Source organism: Charadrius vociferus, unplaced genomic scaffold, assembly GCF_000708025.1.
Source record: "Charadrius vociferus isolate BGI_N301 unplaced genomic scaffold, ASM70802v2 scaffold877, whole genome shotgun sequence".
NCBI lineage: Eukaryota > Metazoa > Chordata > Aves > Charadriiformes > Charadriidae > Charadrius > Charadrius vociferus.
The window spans coordinates 143,054-161,685 of record NW_009649116.1 but is presented as its reverse complement, the minus strand read 5'-3'; the positions used below and the strand labels follow the sequence as shown (position 1 = coordinate 161,685).

At 49.6% G+C, this 18,632-nt stretch overlaps 1 protein-coding gene across 2 annotated transcripts in view; it reads right to left on the bottom strand.

Annotated features, from left to right (window-relative positions):
* Positions 1-17,696, bottom strand: part of EPB41 (erythrocyte membrane protein band 4.1) — a 49,995-nt gene extending 32,299 nt beyond the window's left edge. Inside the window, exons 1-10 of one of the 2 annotated variants that reach the window (XM_009888330.1) lie at positions 17,235-17,696; positions 13,817-14,047; positions 11,310-11,414; positions 8,374-8,416; positions 6,234-6,309; positions 5,527-5,745; positions 3,268-3,355; positions 2,559-2,711; positions 1,573-1,670; positions 1,051-1,223 (exon numbers count right to left, since the gene is read on the bottom strand). In XM_009888330.1, the coding sequence (XP_009886632.1) occupies positions 1,051-1,223; positions 1,573-1,670; positions 2,559-2,711; positions 3,268-3,355; positions 5,527-5,745; positions 6,234-6,309; positions 8,374-8,416; positions 11,310-11,414; positions 13,817-14,047; positions 17,235-17,696 (1,648 nt within the window). The remainder of the gene's footprint in view (positions 1-1,050; positions 1,224-1,572; positions 1,671-2,558; positions 2,712-3,267; positions 3,356-5,526; positions 5,746-6,233; positions 6,310-8,373; positions 8,417-11,309; positions 11,415-13,816; positions 14,048-17,234) is intronic. The other variant, XM_009888331.1, reaches the window with a different exon arrangement.
* Positions 17,697-18,632: the final 936 nt, after the last annotated feature.

The window sequence follows — 18,632 nt, the reverse complement described above, 5'->3', positions numbered from 1 at the left end:
GCAAAGGGATGCTCCGCTTTGCCCTGGACCCTCTCGGTGCAAAGGGATGCCCTGTGTTGCCCTGGACCCTCTCAGTGCAAAGGGATGCTCCGCTTTGCCCTGCATCCTCTCAGTGCAAAGGGATGCTCCGCTTTGCCCTGGACCCTCTCGGTGCAAAGGGATGCCCTGTGTTGCCCTGGACCCTCTCAGTGCAAAGGGATGCTCCGCTTTGCCCTGCATCCTCTCAGTGCAAAGGGATGCTCTGCTTTGCCCTGCATCCTCTTGGTGCAAAGGGATGCTCCCCTTTATCCCAGGTCCTTCTCGGTGCAAAGGGATGCCCTGTGTTGCCCTGGACCCTCTCAGTGCAAAGGGATGCTCTGCTTTGCCCTGCATCCTCTTGGTGCAAAGGGATGCTCCCCTTTATCCCAGGTCCTCTCAGAGCAAAGGGATGCTCCCATTTGCCCTGCATCCTCTCAGTGCAAAGGGATGCTCCCCTTTGTCCTGGATCCTAATTTTACAAGCACCTCAGGATCCAGATCAAGGGGAGCAAACGTAGGCACTCGCCCTTCCATGCCTCACCTCCTCTAGCCTGCTGCTATCCAGCTCTTTCAAAAATGTCAGAGATGAGCCCACCTGAGCAAAATGCCACAAACTTCAACATTAGCATCGTTTTAACAGACACTGAAAAGGTTTCAAACAGTTGCGGCAAAAAATCTCCCCCTCAAGGAAAACAATGTAATTTAAGAAGCTATGTTAAACAAAACAAATCTTAGGATAGCTTAATTCCCCATTTGCTAAAAGGAAAATGCGTTGAGATTGAATAGGGAAATATCTTTACAACCAGAACTTTGCCACAAGCCTTCAGCACCCACCTACATCCTTTTTGTCAGTCAGTTCTTGCCGGGACTACTATCAGTTGGCATTTTATACCCAGGTCTTGTATTAAAGTGAGAAGTTATGTTTTTGTTTTGATTTTTTTTTTTAAAGCAGGGAATTTAGGTGATATTTAAGGAGTATTTCAGCATCCTACTGAATCCAGCCACAGAGGGAGAAGAGGCACCAGACACTCACCTCCGTCGAGGCTCCTGGAGGCTCGCTTACTTGCCGTCCGCTCGAACTGGGGAGCGGGTCGGTCGATCAAGGCACTCGCCTGCCTCGTCTGCGCCTGCGTCCGGCCGCTGTAGCGGAACTTGGAGCCCAGCGCCAGGAACCTGCTCTTCGGGATGGCCTCGGTGGAAGTCAGCCTGAAAACCACAGGCACGATTTAAAAACCATACCTCCAGATCCAGGAAGCGGCAGGTAAAGAGAATTTAAAATACAAATTAAAGAAGTCGCTTGCATACACTCGATTAGCAAAACAACACGCGCTAACAATAAGCCCCACACCTACATAAGCCGGAAGCCCTCGGTCTTATGTATATTATGAAGTGGAAGCCGCCTAGAAATTTGCTGCAATATAAACACTTCATGTCTCTGCAACCATTTCACTCTGATTTCTGTGAAACCCTAAGGAACAATGAAGGAGCGCTCATATTCAGCAGCTAATCTAAAGCAGTAGTTATTCAAGACGAGCCTACTGTTTAGAAAACCCACCTGAAAAACGTGTGATGTTCAACACATACTTTCCACAGCTTCTTCGCCGCCCGGTAACTTGGTAGCTTGAACCCAATTGTACTTTCATACTGTTCTTGCTGCGGAAAACGTAAGTTATTTAGGTATAGCAAGAAATAAATGTAGCAGGAGTCCAGTTCCCAGCCCACCGACCAGTTCTGCTCCAGCACAACCTGCTGGTCCAGCCCGAGAGCAACTGAACTGTGTGCAGGAGGAGCTCGGGGCCAAGAAAAGACAGGGCTTGCTCCACAACCCCCACGCATCCCTCAGGAGGCACCGGGATTTCCAGAGGAGCGTGCTGGGTGTTTTGCAGCCGTTCAGACTCATTTACCACCCCCCCATCACGCTGCCCAGCTGCTGGACGGTGTCGAAAATTGCCTTCCCTGCAAGGCTGCGTCATGGCAGTCGAAGAGGAAGAGGAAGAAGAGGCGGAAAGGGACAGATCCCCATCGCAGCCTCTCTCCCCATCGCGTTTCCAGCGACCAGGCTGCTCCGGGGAGCTCCCCGTTCACGAGAGGCAGCGTCAGGGCAGCCCCCCCCTCCCAGACATCCTGCAGTCTTAAGTGAAAAGGGATGCGCCTGCATTTTTTTATTTTATTTTTTTAAAAAATGAAAGCGAGATAAAGAGCCTTTGTCTTGCCCTGTTTTTAAAAGAGGAACTAGTCCTCTCCCAGTTTCGACCGTGAACTTCCCCCTGCTTTGCCCTGGATGCCGGGAATACCAGGCAGTGCCAGGAGGTGGTGCTGGACGACACGTTGTTTAAATTGGCACCCGCTGGTTTCCAGCTTCAGCAAGGTCAGCGGGCTCTGCCCCAACTTAGCACCGAGCCAAAATCCGAAACCCTATAGAGTTTATACTCTCACCCTATAGAGTTTATACACTCATTCAGCAAAAAGCTTGCTCCCTCCCCCCACTTTGTCACGCTGGTGGCAATCAGAAGGCAATTAAAGACGACACGCAGAACGTACCTCCCCTGGCCGAATCTTAATAAAGAAGCTGCTGCGTTTGTAGGAAATCTTCAGGACCTTGGGCCAAGGGAAGCGGTTGATTCTCAGTTTATCTTTGTAAACAAGAAGGCCACTGGAACAGACTCCCAGAGTGATATCCACTCCTTCCAAGTCCTGGGAAAGCAGATGAGGATTTAAGCAGCGTCAGGGTTACGAGTTTCAGGTCAACGTCTGCCTTGCAAATCACCCCTGTGGTCTCCCCCCAAATCCATCTCCCCACCAGCCAGACTTCAGCTCCCTGTGCAGCAGGGCCAGGCTCGCTCCTCCTTCACCTTCCTCCCTACAGCCTCCTCCCTTCCGCCGCTCTCCCCTGCGATGCTCTTCGCCCGAAGGGCCCATCTACAGCCCGTCCTGCACTCCCCCAAGCGCAGCGGCTCACCTCGCGGGGTCAGAGCCATATATTCTAAGCGCCTCAGAGCAAGGACCTGCCTACATCGGTAGCTTTGCAAAGCTGCCTCTACTACATAAATAATAAACAATCAGGACAAATCACTCCTCTTTCAAGAGTGCTGGAGGCATTTCTGTTCTGTGTCTCGTTCTGCACCAGTCGCCAGCTGACTTCCTTTACCTTTCCAAAGGAGCCTCCCGAAATGGGTAAGTACTGCTCCTACGAGGGAAAGATAATCAAATTACAAAATCCACAGGCAGGTGCACACACGCTGACTCTCACCTTGGCTTGGTGAAGGTCGACTCCATACATAGACAGCTTTTTTGCATTCTCAAGGAATTCCAGGTCTGCTTGGGCTGGAGTCATGGATCTGGGGAAAGAGAGACAGGGTTTGGTGTTCCAGTAACTACTGCTTTTAGGAGGGGATGGATCAGTCTTCACAAAACCATTTACTTGTTAGGTTTTCTTTCGCTTTCAATACAAACAAATTCGTGCCCAGCTGACGAATTACTGAATTGCTCTGAATACACAAATCTGTGCTTTGAGACATCCTCATCAAACAGATGCACCATATTTCTGTGCAGCTGTGCCGACACCGGAGAAGAAAATAAGGGAGGAAGCGCAGCGAGGGGTACAAAACCTGATTCAGTGGAAGAAACACCAATTCAGCCGAAGGCAGAGGGTGACAGGTACTGTCCTCCCGGACCTTCTGCCTCCGGACACCCCCCCAACCCAGCTATTGTTCTCCAAAGCGACTGCAAGGACAGCTGAGACCACTCGGCAGCGATTCCTACTGGGGCAGACCAGATGAATGAGACGTTTTCTGGGAACAGATGGTACCCTGTCTGCAGGAGGGGCAACACACCACATCTTCGCTTAACAGAAACATCCTGATAATGGAGGCTATTATCAGCGTTATTGAAGTGCCCTCGTTAATAAGTTTCTGGTGGAAGAGGGCCACCTAACAGCTCTGCTGGGAGAGCACTGGGCTGTACACATCTCATTTTGTTCCCTGCTTTGATGTCTTCCTTACCGAGCGCTCGCATACGTCTTGTGTGCGGCATAAATAGAGGTTTTAGTGGTGGGAGACAGGGTAGACAAAGAGGACTGTGAGGACAATCCTCTAGGAGAGACCCAGGAGCAGTCGCCATCCCCAACACATGCTTTGTGAATAACGTAGCTAGAGACGGAGCGAGACGGAGCTCGCTTTAGCAGAGTTTTCCCACTGAAAAAGCTCTGACAGTTTAATGTTCACAGAATACGGACCAGAAATTACACGGGTGCGTACTGCTTCCTCCCTCCTGCACGCAGGAGATTAAATATAACTACGACCTGTACCTTGAAGTATCCTTCTAATGAAGCCATGAATAATTCAGCAACGTGATCTGCCACTTCTAGCACAGCGAACGGCCTTTGACTTCAAGTCATGAAGCTTGTCAGCGGCCCAGTACTTATTTTCCCTCATTTCCTCTCCTCTCAGCGCAAATGGAGGGGAATCAATTTAAAGCATTGATTTGCGGGGTTGGCGAGGTGTTAATTGTAGCTTTGGTCACAGCCGGGGGCACACGGCCACCCTTCCCTCCTGCACTCAGGTTATTAGTTGCCGTCTCCCCACGAGAAGGTCTCCTCTTCGCTCTGTTCTCGTTATTAGTGCATCAGCCGGCAGCTTTTCACAGGTCAAGGAGCTCTGGCTGAAGGCCTTGGGATCACAGAGTGGTTTTATAGGCTTTTTTTCCCCCCCTTAAAACCCCAAAGTGTAGAAGGATGGAGAAGCTGCCGGCTGGCTGCTGTCACACAGCTCCTGCCATCCACGTACTCGAGCATATCTATAAAAATAACCTCAGAATAAGGTGAGGAAGAGGTGCAGCTGCTGTGACCCTTTAATCCAGTACCAGAGGGACCTCCCAGGAGTCCTTCAACCCTACCTCAACAAGTCACATCTATCCAGGTCATGGCCACGCTGAGAAACAGGAGGAGGACAGCCTAAGTGCAGGGCTATAGCTCCTGCATTATCCGGCAAAATTCCACACTATAAAGTGTTACTTATTACAAGTGGCAGCAGAAAACCCCAAACATGCTGTAGGCTACACAAAGATACAGGATCTGCTCCAACCAGACTGCAATCAAAAAATTACATAAATCCCAAAGCAAACAGATTAAAAAAAAAAAAAAAAAGGCCACAGGGCAAAGTTAAAACAAGCCAACTTTGCATTTTCACATGAAATAAAAACCACTTTCACAGCTATACTGTTGAAAAAGAGCAAGACTTTGCAGCTGCTTGCTAAAAACAGTTTCCTCTTCACGTAGGAAAAAAGAATTCCAGCTTCTAGAAAGATTTTGTTATAAAGTATTAGATCATTTTTAAATAGCCAATGTTGTCAGTAGCTGAAAACCTTACTGTTAAAGCTTCTCCTGCCAACATAAAAATCGGTGCAGCAGGAAACCAAAGGCAACAACAGAGATGGGGAAAATACCAGAAAGCCCCATTATTTCCATTATTCCAGGCTGCTGTGCACAAGTCCTCCAGTCGCCACACCTTACCTGTATGTTTTATGAAGCTCCACAACCTTCTCTTCCAACTCTTTCGTCTGGTTCGGTGCCAATTTAAATTCACTGATATAATCTGGGCCGTGTAGATCGGGATCGTAGTCTCCCAACTCGGACTGGACCGTGTAGGAACCCAGCAGAGCCAAAGTCGCAAAGGAACAGGGCAGCCGCCCCGTAATGATGTCTTGTCTAAGCTGAAGACACAAGTAATACCTGGGCAGGGGGGAAAAAAGGCAAAATACCATTTACAGAGAGCATAGAGAAACTTCAGAAAGTTGAGGATCCAACAGAATCTCTTTTTTTATGCCACTGATGAACGCAGCATGATGCTGGTTTCTAATTTCTAGCTGTATTTTTACTTATGGGGTAATATTCCCCACGGAGGACAGGAGGACTTAAGGTCACCTCCACACTGGAAAGGGAGTAGAGGACACTTACAATCAGAAAAATCTTGATTTTAAATCAAAAATTTACTTTTCTATACAAACACTCACAAGCCAGGACTATACGCGTGTGGACTTCAGTGAAGAGTGGGAGCATCCCACACATCCACGAAAAACAAACAAAAAACCCTCCAAGACATCCGATCTCCTTGCTGAAGGATAGGATAACACCCAAATATTAAAAATATCTATTCAGTCTTCCAATTCTAGTGGTTTCCTGTGCTCAGCGAGCTCCCTGCATCCCTTGAGCTAATTCACCTGGTTATGTCCTCTGTCAGCTGCGCGGGATCCGGCGGATAAAATTTGACATTGAAGGTAAAATCCCAGGGGCCTCCTGCAATTACAAAGAAGGGGTTGAGAAAAATAAACGCGCCAGAACAGCTTCGTGCTAGTCAATCTTTACGAAAAAGCTGGGAACATCCCGTTTGATCTTCCAAATACGGCCAGCAGATCATAATACTGATTTTAACACCGCTCGCCCGCCCGCTGCTGCTTAGCAGACGGTGTAAGATACAATTCCATTTCCAGGAGCTGAGATACAAGCAGGAGAAAAGCAGGGCAGGCAAACAGACGTGAATAAAGCACAACTTGCGGTAAAAAATTAAATTCATTGCTAAGAGGCTAAATTACATATTTTTTTCACTGACTGAAAAAGAAAAAGATCGATGAAGAGAGGTCAGGCGTGCGCTCCAGGTTAATGAACGAGCATTGTTCTATCACCTGACCCAATTTTCGAATTTCTCGCGAGGAGCAGATGTGCTAAATCACTCGGCAGCCTAATGCACTGCGGTCAGACCACAGTTTAAACTCCACACAACCCAAGCAGCAGTCTCTGGAAGAAACCAGCAAGCACCGAGACAGCAAGAGCTTTACAAGTGCAGACCTAAATGCTTTAGTAGAGCTGGCTGCAAACCTGGTACAGCACTGTTACGGCAGTAACTGGAGTGAGGACTCACATAATCACGCCTAGAATTGATATTATTTGTGTATGGACAGCCTCTAGGTGACAGAGATGAAGGGGTTACTCGTCTTCTTTGAAAATAATCACGTTTACCCAAAGAAAACAATCCTGACCGACCCATAAAGCACTCAAAGTCATTTTCATAGTGACAGCTCCCGCCGGCTGTGCCCTTTCACACCGCAGTTCAAACTAATATTCATTTCAGAAAGAGAAGATACCCCTGCGGTTAAGTTGCTGAGAGCTTTATCACAATCTCAGACAGGGAGGAGGGGGGGCCGACGTAGCATTCAGGGATTTACTTCTTACGCAACACCATAACCGGGATTAAAGGCACAGCGTGTTGTTGCCATTACGCACAGTTCAAAACAAGTTATTCCACGGAGACATTTTAGGCAGCAGAGGTTTCCTACGTATTGCGAGGAGGACGCAGAGATTGACTCCCTGCGTACGTACCCCCGACATATACCTGCGTACACATATTCACGTGTACATTCAACATATATTCAAGTAAACTCAAATAATCTGCCATTTAACCCACCTCAGGGGACCAGATTCCATAGCAGTTTGCTCATTGTGCTCAGGAGCTGAGTTTTACCTGCACCGCACGGCACGGCAGGAGCAGCTCATGCCCTTCGCAAACATCCTGCTATCCATTCAAAGCGAAGGTGATAAGAGCGGGAGCTTTTCCTGCTCCACAGCCCTGCGGTATTTCCCCCTCTAATCTGTACTTAGTGACACGCTTTGCTGCGTGCCCCCCCCCAAAAGCATACCTAAAACAGTATTTTACTTTCGTAAAACAGTATTTTACTTTTGAAGCAGGCAGACTTGCTCCTGAGAGAAAACAAAAGCCTCTAAAATTTATTTCACTTCGACACTGCCCTCATCTGGAACTAATTCAGTGCTAGCAGACCTTAAAATCCCACTTTGGAGAGCATCTGACATTTGCCCCGATACTACTTGAGCCATTTATCACTCCCACACTTGGACCCCAAAGCAGTGGGTTACCCACACTTGGACCCCAAAGCAGCCTCAGAGTCTATAAAACCTTGCTACAGCATGCAAGATTGCTCGAGCTCTCTCCATCTCCTTTGAGATCAAAGTGGTTCCCGCTGACGCCTATTTTCCCCATCCTCCAAGCGGGAGCAGATCTCCCATTTCAGCGTCAAGGACAGCGTGGATTTGCATAGGGCAAACGCACCCCAAGTGACGTCTTCCCAAAGAAATGTCATCTTTTTCCTAAATCTAGAGCATCGCTAAGTGCTTAAGAAGAAGAGAAAGGATGCACAGACTGCCTGAACTCGCGCTGATCGCTGCCAGACACCCTCGCTCGAACCCTCACCCATCCTTGGGCTCTCTGCATCCCCCGCCAAAGCCACGCGTATTTAGAGAAGGAGGGAGAAACCACACACACCCACATGATAAATTCAATCTACTCACCGTGAACCTGTTTTTTTATTTCTTTGGCAGGATCCAGCCACGTCTGTAAGAGGATAAAAACATTCACAGTTTAACAGACGTTCCAGAAACACCACAGAAAACTGCAAATCACTAAAAATACGGCAAAAAGACAACATTTGACATGAACGCAGCCATGGAAACCGGAGAGACGGTGCATTTTTCACAACTTTTACTCCACTCTGCGGTCTCAGTGGTTGCATTTCCAACTCTTCACCCACCAGGAACTCACAGGGGAGGCACAGGAGGGGGGAAAAAAAAAGCAGCATATTAGGGCTGTAAACAAATAGCAGTGGGTACGGTCACAGCCACATCCAGCTACGAGGGGCGATTGTGCAACACGTTTTCTTCCTCCAGCACCTTTTAAAACAGGCAAATGGGATGTCTGCATTCATTTTAGGCACCCTGAGTCCATACTTACCCTATTCAGAACAAAGATTGCCAAGTCTTCCTATTATTAGCTATGGTTTTTAACGACCTAATCACTGAAATACGAGTGAAAACATCCAATCGCTGGGGAAGGCTGGAATATTTTACAGGAGCGTGACATAAACTTCGTCTCTTTTAAGTATGACTCAAGTTGCTAGTAATTATCTCAGCTACAAATTTAGAAACATACCCTTTTTTTCCCCCCCCTTCTTTGTAATTTGGGGGTTTGTGGGATGGTGGTGCAACACAAGCCTCAAAAATCAACTCCTGCTTTCGCCAGCACGGTGTGAGCAGCTCCTGGCACATCAAGCCTGAGCCTTTCCCTTTGCAGAGGTCAGGGTCTGCCCCGCCAGAGGGGATGGCGTGGTGCTCACAGCCCTCCTGGAGAGCCTACATTAAACCACCTTCTTCATTTTCACCAGCCCTGAGCAGGATTTGGACGCTCAGGTCTCCCGAGGTGAAGGAATTAACCCATTGAATCCCCCGAGCTAATCTGTCTTGACCAGAAGGAGACGTAACTTCATGGCAGGGAGACAGCGATACTTACATTTAATCTTATCTTTTTATATGCTTGCCCCTCTAACCGATAAAACCAGGGATACAAAATCCATTTGAAAGGCAGACGTGCCTCTTGCTGTCTTTTTAGGGTCACTGTTTCAAGCAGAGCATCTCTACATCCACACTGGTACCACGACTGCTCGTCACCGCGGGGGTTTCGGGCAGCCGAGCGCGGGGAGCAGTCACGCATCCCCGGCACTCACCCTGCCTGATCCGGCAGACAATGACGGGTACAGCAATTAACGGCACTTTTATCCAACGCTGTGTCATGAATTAGTAGGAAACAATCCTCCCTTTCAGAGCAGCGTGAGCATGAAGCTCCTCCGGTGCCGACCACCAGTGCTCTATCCGCTGTCACCCTCTCCTATTCCCGCGTGGGAAAATACCCGTCCCCAGGAATGTTTATTCCCTAAATATCAAGGTGGAAACTGCCACGTACAACCCTTCCTTGCCCGGGAATACACACGTGCATCTCCGCCTGCTCCGCACAGCCGCGGGTGAGGCGCAGGAGCTCACCCCTTGGTTTCCCATTGAGATCATTTTTACCTGTGAATCAGTAACTCCGTGTCGGGTCTTTGACATCACAGCAGGAGAGAGACAGAGCTTCAGATTTCAAAGTTCAATGAAACATAACCGGAAAGATTCCCCCCCAAAAACCCCCAAAAATGGTGTTTTCCCCCACCAGAGCAAACCAGACTTCCACCAAGGACCTCATCACTCTGCACTGGAGCTAAACCCACGCACAGCGGCTTTACCTTCCGCAGCTCCCGGTTCTGGGACACAAACCGAACAAAACTATCTGTTTTCAGTCCCTGCGGTTAAAAAGCTGCACAAACTCTGAGCCCTTGTCGGCTGGGGAGGGGCGGGGGGAGGAAGTGCACACTTTTGGTTTCGGAAGAATTGATGCCAGCACGCCGGGACACGAGAAGCGCAAGTCCCGGGGGTGCGGGAGATGCCGCAGCGAGCTACCCACAGCACGAGAGTGAGAGGTTGAGCTGCCCCAGCCAAACTCTTTTTGCTTTTAGTTGGATCTAAAAGTACACCTATCCCTCCCTCTGCCAGCACAACAAACTCCCAGCGTAAAAAATCCAGGATATATATATAGAGAGATATATATACATGGAAGCAAATTTCACATGCAAGAAAATAGAGACACCAGAGACTAAAACAAACCCAAGACAGAGCTCTGCCTGCCTCAAATAGCAACGTTCTGGGCTTTTTTTTGCCCGTGTATTAAAAATTCACACTTGCACTTATTAATATTTAATAACAAATATGTCTGACAGCCATAGTAAGCCGGCCCATAAGCGACTGCTATAGGCGAAGCATGGGAGTAGTCAGAACGCGGAGCAGCAGAACTGGTCTAAAGCATGGAAAAGTGGGTCCTTGATTTCAATTTAGCTATTTGGGTACCGTCAGGGAATGGAGCTTGAGTAATTGCTTGAGTTAAAGCATAACCAAGGGCTTAAAAGAGAAGACACTGCTTGAGTCTAACCAAACAAAGACCTTAAACTGAAACCACATGAGTAAGAGTTTCGGTAGGAAGAGTCACGCGTGTTCTTTTGCAGGGCAAAGCCTCGACTCAACACTGCTCTGGATGGCTCTGAGCAAACTGTACCAACGCTGACACCACTGCGAGGGCAGCCTGCCTTCTTCAGCTACAGCTTTATGAATGAAAAGCATCATTTTGCAGTAAACTAATATAATCAACTTCCTCCAGGTGAAGATCCAAGTTCACATCGCTTTTTTACTAAAATCCACGCTCCTGTAGTCCTCTGTTGACAATTTCTGCTTCTCTGATGACCCTCTTAGTCTTTTTTGGGGGAGAAAACACCAAAAAGAGTTTTAAGAAGAGCTTATGCACCACCTCCTCAGCAGGGGAGATGATCCTTTGAAAGAACTGAACCCATCACGCAACAGCAGCTGCTTACCCTGGAGGTCGGGGTGTCCCATATGGCCAAGCCGAAGTAGTCTTCTTCCAGGAGATTGAGGTGGTCACAGACTTTTTTAAGTAGATCCTGTCCCTTGGCGTGTTTCTGCACATAGACAAAAGAAATTCTGTAGGACAGGCTGGTTTTCGCCTGCCCTTGTTCACGGGAGAAGGGAAAAGGGAACGTAATCAAACCACGCTCTACACTGCCAAGAAGGGAAAAAAGTCCTAAGTAGCTCAAAATCTGATCTCCTGGCTGCTTCTGAGCAAGCAGCCCTTATTGGAGAGACCATCAGGCACAAAAATTCAAGGCAGAGAGGAAAAAGGAACTGCAGCGGGTCTCTGCTACCACCAGCTCCACGTCTGAAGCCCCCCAAAGCTCAGCTGCTCAACGCAACTCAACGAACACTGAGGATTTGTATATTTTTTCCCTCCCAAAGTCTATCTACTGCACCAGTATCTCCCAGGTCCAGGCTGTCGGACAATCAGATGTTGGTCAAAGGAAGATCAACATGGGGTATGGAACTGCTACTACAACCCACTGGTGTAGTCCCCCATTTTGGGGGCAACCTGGCTCAATAGGGTCACAAAAGAAGCAGCGGCACGGCATTTCCGTGGCCTTTTCATCAACCCGATGTGCCGCTGAAACCCGACTTTCTCCAGTTTTGTCTTACGCACCGAAAGCTGCTTAGCACACAACTTCTTGCCTCCAGAAACACACTTTGAGCGTTCCGATCTCCTCTTTCTTTTTTTTTTTTTTTTTGCCCCCTCTAAATCCTGCAGAAGCGAACTGGCCCGAGGAACAGACACCCTTTTAGTCCAAAAGCACGAAGGAAAACATCCCTGAGGCACAAAGCTACGGTAACCAGAAGCAGCTAATTCTATTGGAGGCTTTGCTAAAAAGAAAGCGCAGCTCCAGTGACGCAAAATAAGCTTTACTAATGCATGGCTTGTGCCCGCATCTCTGCTTTTAGCCATATTTGCATGGCAACTGATCCGAGACCGGAGTCTTGTTTTATTCCGGTCCGTCAGCTGTAAGGTTGTGACTCTATAGGTAACACAGCGCGTGCGTCAGCCTGGATATTTCTCAAGGAATTGGCACTTAAAGACGCATAAGAATTAAAAACCTTCCGTGGCTGTTAATTGGAAAGGATGTCTGAAAGCACTTATTCTTCTCGGATAAAGGCATTTGTGCTGGTCTTTGCCTACACCTTTGCAATTCCTTCTCAATTAAGTCTTAATTGCTGGAGCGGGATTCCACTGGCGTTAAAGCCAAGGGTACTTGTCAAGTCAGGAGGGTGTCACCTCCTCATCCTCTCCGCAGTGCCCACCGTGACCCTCTGGACCTACAGAAAGAGACTTCTAACGTCCTGCTCAGGTCAGGACCGACCCCACCACCACCACCGGCTCTCCCCACCACCAGTGTCCCTGCAGCCTGCCCGGCATTCGATGGCATCGCCGCAGCGAACTCGGGCACGAAGCCACGGCAAACTGCCACCGGCATTTCGGGGAAGGGTTTCCTTTCGGGGGCTGCAGACAAAATCCCCGGCGAAGGGGAAGGAAGGCGAGCGGGGCGGCGATGCTCCGAGCTGACGGCAGGCAGTAAGAGCAGCGACGTCGTTACACAAACGGCCGGCGCTGACCTACTTGCCCAGGATCACCCAAGGTAACTGCGTTCCCAAGGAGCCCTGTGCCCAGATACCCTCTCCTGGCCCATTTAGGCAGCGGGACTGGGGAAAAACAAGCTTGATGGAAGTACGCTCGAATGGTAAGTACCGGATTATTAATATTCTGGACAAGTCCTTCAATAGTGAAATGGGGATTTCTGCGAGCTTTTTATTGCCCTGACAGCAAGACTGTCCTGTGAGAGAACGCACAAAATAAAGCGGAAGAAAAGCTCTCAGATGAAGAGGTTTGCAGTGCTGTAAGTCAACGTAATAATTTTAAATTGTTTACTGCAAATATATTCAACCGCAGGCTAAACGCAGCATGTCTTTCTTTACATCCACGCTGCAGGAGTTAGGTTAGCCCGCAACCTGACAGGCAAACATATCTCGGGTGAACAAAAAAAGCACAAATCAACCCGACAACCCATTTTATTCAAAGGAAAGGGGCAGCAGATATTTAGACAATCCCAACCTAACACAGAAACCTAAACACTAGCCTGGGATACCAATGAGAGAGAAGACAAACAGCAAGTAAGGTAACTTTTTGGTTTTTAAAAAAAAAAAAACTTCCTCGCACCTTGACAAAGCAATGCACCCTGGAAAGTGTAGAACAATTAAGAAAAAAAAAAACCAACACACCATTCCTAGGCACCCAGAGATTTTTACAACACACTAAATAAGTTGTTATAGCTTACGGGAAGATTGCTCTGCAGTAAAGCCTGTCATGTCATTCACTGGCAGCAGATGAGGCGCCCGTTATATAGTGTTTGTGGTGATTTTTTCAAGGGGAGGAGAAGAGAGAGGGAAAAGAGGGGCAGAAACAAACCCCAAAAGTACTTACATCCACGGCGCACTCAAAAATGGTGTCATCCAGCAAGACGACTTTGCAGTACATGTTTCTGTGCCTTTTTACTGCTTTCTGGGCAGCTTTCAAATCCTTGTCGGCTTTGGTCTCCGGAGCCTCTTGTTTCGGCTCTGGCTTGGCGCACTCTTCCTTCGCTCCCCCTCCTTCCTTGTCCCCGAGCTCTCTGCTCTCCGGCTCCTGGTCGTCCCTCCTCTCCTCCTGCGCAGGCTGAAAGAACCCCCACAGCCCCCAGGTTGCAATTTAGACATTTCAAGGAAAAAAAAAACAAAACAAACCATCAAACAAAAGCAGCATTGCACAGGTACACTTTCGGGCTGGGATCTCACCCCAAAATTAGGTATCTGACTTAAACGTGCAACCCGGGACGTGGAACAGCATGTTGGGTGAGCGAGGTAATGATGTTAATTTTTAAAGCCCTTCAAGCTATTCATGGAATCACAGAATGGTTTGGGTTGGAAGGGAGCTTGAAGGTCACCCAGTGCCACCCCCTGCCCTGGGCAGGGACACCTCCCCCCAGCCCAGGTTGCTCCAAGCCCCGTCCAACCTGGCCTTGAACACCTCCAGGGATGGGGCAGCCACAGCTTCTCGGGGCAACCTGCCCCAGGGGCTCACCACCCTCACAGGGAAACATTTCTTCCTGATATCTCACCTCAATCTCCCCTCTTCCAGTTTGAAGCCATTCCCCCTCGTCCCATCACTCCATGCCCATGTCACAAGTCCCTCCCCAGCTCTCCTGGAGCCCCTTTAGGCACTGGAAGGGGCTCTAAGGGCTCCCCAGAGCCTTCTCCAGAGCCTTCTCTTCTCCATTCTCAAGTCTCCATTTAATAAGGGATGTAATGAAAAAGGAAAAAGGGTTGATTAGAAAAATCAGAGCAGATTACATCATGCGAACCTTCATGGTCTTAATGACAGAACCTTCTGGACTAGTAAGACTGGTGAGGGGTCTGGAGCACATGTCTTCTGAGGAGCGGCTGAGGGACCTGGGGGTGTTCAGCCTGGAGAAGAGGAGGCTGAGGGGAGACCTTCTCACTCCCTACAGCGCCCTGAAAGGAGGGTGCAGAGAGGTGGGAGTCGACCTGGTCTGTCACCTAACAGTGATAGAACAAGAGGAAATGGCTCCCAGTTGCGCCAAGGGAAGTTTAGATTGGATATTTGGAAGAATTTCTTTACTGGAAGGGTCATCCGGCATTGGAATGCGTTACCCAGGGCAGTGGTGGAGTCCCCATCCCTGGAGGGATTTAAGGGTCATGTAGATATAGCGCTGAGGGACGCGGTTTAGCGGTGGGTCGGCAGTGTTAGGTTAAGGATTGGACTAGATGATCTTACAGGTCTTTTCCAATGGAGGAAGATTCTGTGATTCTGCTTTTCCCCTCCCAGGCCACCCACCGCACCGGCCCGCACGCTCCCACTGCCGCCCCGGGCATCGATGGGCTGCGCTCCCGCGCGCCGGCCCTCGGCACGGCAGCGGTGGCGTTAAACCGGGGGGGTGGGGGCTGAGGTTTCACGGCCGTCTGAGCTGACCGAGCAGCTCGCTGCCACCCAAAAAGGGAAGGCAGCTTTCACCCTGCTCTCCCTTTGCCTACCGAAGCACTTTGCCGGACAATTTAATTCACTAAAACAGCAGGAAGAGATGCAATTTGGGGACGGGAGGAGGAAGGAAGCTGTTTCGGTGTTGCTTTTTTTTTTTTTCGTTGCCATTTCAGCAAGTTAAACGAGTTCACAGGCGGCTCCGAGAAGCGCTGGAAGTGGCTGGGTGCAGCAGGAGCACGCAGCCGCGGCAGAGGAAGAGCGAAACCCTGTCTTTTCAGCCCATCGCATCTCATGAAATCACACCCAGGCGCAACCGCACGGAGGTATTTAAAAACTAAATAATGTCCACAAGCTGCTGACTTCTGTTCCAGCAGGGCCGGGGACAATCGGGAGCGGGGAATCAGTCAAAGCTCGTAATGCCCGTCGGTCAGCATTTATCAAACAGGCGGCACCTCGCAAATGCTTTCACGGCAGAAATATCTGCCGAGTGTCACAGTTCAAAAAGGCACTGACGTTGACCTAAAATAAGAACTCAAAAAAAAAAAAAAAGCACAAATGCTTCGTCTGAAATGAACAGCCCGTGGCGAAGGAAGGCTGCGGGTGCACATTCACGCACTTTCAGGAGCAGCAAATCAAAGTTAGGCTGAGAAAGAAATCATGCATTTCCTCGGGAAGACATAATTTCTTGAAATGGCACAAAAATTTCCAGGTCCTCCTCATTCACAGGTTCAAAACACAAACAGAGATCATCCCATGGTTTTCACAGGCTCAGAAATTTGGGAAGAGACAGAAAAAGATGCTACGTACTACCTTCTCTACACCTTTGTGATTTTAAGGAGGTAAATTTACAAGTACTTCCCACAGCTGGCAATGCTCTAACTTGTCGAGTACTGCTCCAAAAGTCAGAGTTTGCAGATATGTAAGAGCTCTCTGGAGCCCGCTCAAAACTTAAAGGCGGTGGGGGAAGTAATCCGGATTTTACCACGAATGTGCTCTGACTGCAGCACTACCCGCGGGCTGGTGGGGATGTAAGAAACCCCCGTCTCAGGAGGAGGAGGGGACCTGCCTTTCTCTAACTCCGGGCAGCCGCACCAGTGACAGCAGAGCTGCAATCACCCAAGGAGTAAGAGAGGGCATCCAACACCCCCAAATCAATAACCAGTTGCAGCTTTGTGAATGTCTCCCTGTGCGTTTCTCTGCCTCGGTTCCTACCGTGCTTTAAAAACTTTAAATTTTCCATGAAAAAGGACGCTGGCTGTAAAGAGCAGACATCAGACGGCAACCAAGGGCTGGGCTCAGCCCACGTGCTGTGCAGAAATCCCTGTCTACATGATGCATAAGCAGAAAATATTTGTATTTGGCAAGCTCAGCACCAGCCCAGACTGGACACGTGAGCAGGTCCAGAAATGCCACGCTCGCGCTCCTTGAGGTTGAAGAAACCCTCTCCCAAATCCACGTCCTCTGGCGATCTCCACCTCACGCCCCTGACCTGCCTTTCTTCTGCACACACCAAGGACAGCCCGACAAGCAACCACTCTGTCGGGAACTACGAATTTGAACCTTAGTTCTGATGCGACTTCCCAAGCCTCGGCAGAGTAAAGAGTCACCGCGGGGCGTTTTAAGTTACGCTGAGAAGTGTCAGCACGTTTCAGGAGCAGTTACTCTGCGGGGCAGTCTGGTACAGGAAGGCAAGAGGGGGAAGTCGCAATGCAACACAGGGAGTTGACAAGAGCCTTTTTAGCACCTCACGAGTTTTTCTGATCAAGCCTACCATCCTAAGATACAGAGTTTTCATAGTTTTTGGCTAAAAAGACACATTTTCAACAAAAGATAGGAGCCCGCCACACAAAGCAGGGCGATTTACCTGTGTTTCCGCACTGCTTAAAGAATGGAGATCTAGCGATGGGTCGGTTTTGAGCTCAGGCTCCGGAGCAGCAATGGGGGCTTTCACCAGGATGTCTTCATCAGGGCTGGCTTCTAATCCCGGGTCTTTCCGGTCCCCTCCCGCCTCTTTAGAAGCATCAGTGTCTTTGTCCGCTTCGGACACCTGAGACTTGGGCCTCCTGAGAAAGGATGAGAAGAGGCGGGAGAGACCCCGGCCCTCGGAGGTGCGGCGTTCCTTCTTGCTCTGCTCCTCGTGCGTGGGCGTATCGCCGTTGGAGGCCTTCTGCTTCTGCCCTGCCGCAGGCTGTCCCTCCGACGTCTGCTGAGCCCCCTCCTCCAGGGAAGCCTCTTGCTTTTGTGTTTCAGCAGCTCCTTCCTCCTCCTTGGCTTGCTGCTGCTCCGAATTGTCGGCGTCCGCGGCTAGACTCTTCTCTGTTGTCATGATGATACTGTAAAAGAGGTGCAAAAGGTCTCAATCAAGAGCTTTCCAATATGTAACTCTGCGTTAAACCATTCAAACCAAGCCACAAGCACAGACACACCACGTTCCCCAGTCACGCCAACTCCAGCCTACATTAAGAGCAAACAAACCCTTCATCTTGCTAAGGTTTGCTTTGATAGAAACATCTCTATCGACGTTTGCCCCTGCATGTTGCACCATTCGGATGACGCTGACTCCAGACTGCTGAATGCTCTGGCACCGGGTCTGCAGCCTGACACGAGCAAATGATTAAAAAATAGAAACAAGATTATGAAAAGGGGAGGAGACGGCAGAGGGTCTTGCTCCACAGGGCCATCCCGAGGTCCTCTCTTCCTCCAAGTCCCTGTTCCCCTCTGGCAGCTCCGGCTGTAGGAGCGGAGCAGATGAGGACACGCACATGACCAGGCAACCTTCCTCCTACCACGCCACGCCAAAACCCCAGCAGGCCTGCGATGGCTGGCGGCGTTACAGCATCCTTCTCCACCACTGTGACTGAAGGAGAAAGCTGCTGCTTGAGAGAAAACTCATACGGCAAATGAGAGTCAAAAATTGCACAGCCACAAATTTTAAGAGCTGCTCGCTTCTAAGTTGTCCCTGAAAGAGGCCACAGATCCTCACCATGAACTAAAAAGGGGGACCCCACCTGGAGTACTGCCTCCAGCTCTGCGGCCACCAACATCAGAAGGACATGGACCTGTTGGAGCGGGGCCAGAGGAGGCCCCGGAGATGCTGGGAGGGCTGGAGCCCCTCTGCTGGGAGGACAGGCTGGGAGAGTTGGAGGGTTCAGCCTGGAGAAGAGAAGGCGGAAATGGGGAGACCTCAGAGCCCCTTCCAGTGCCTAAAGGGGCTCCAGGAGAGCTGGGGAGGGACTTGTGACATGGGCATGGAGTGATGGGA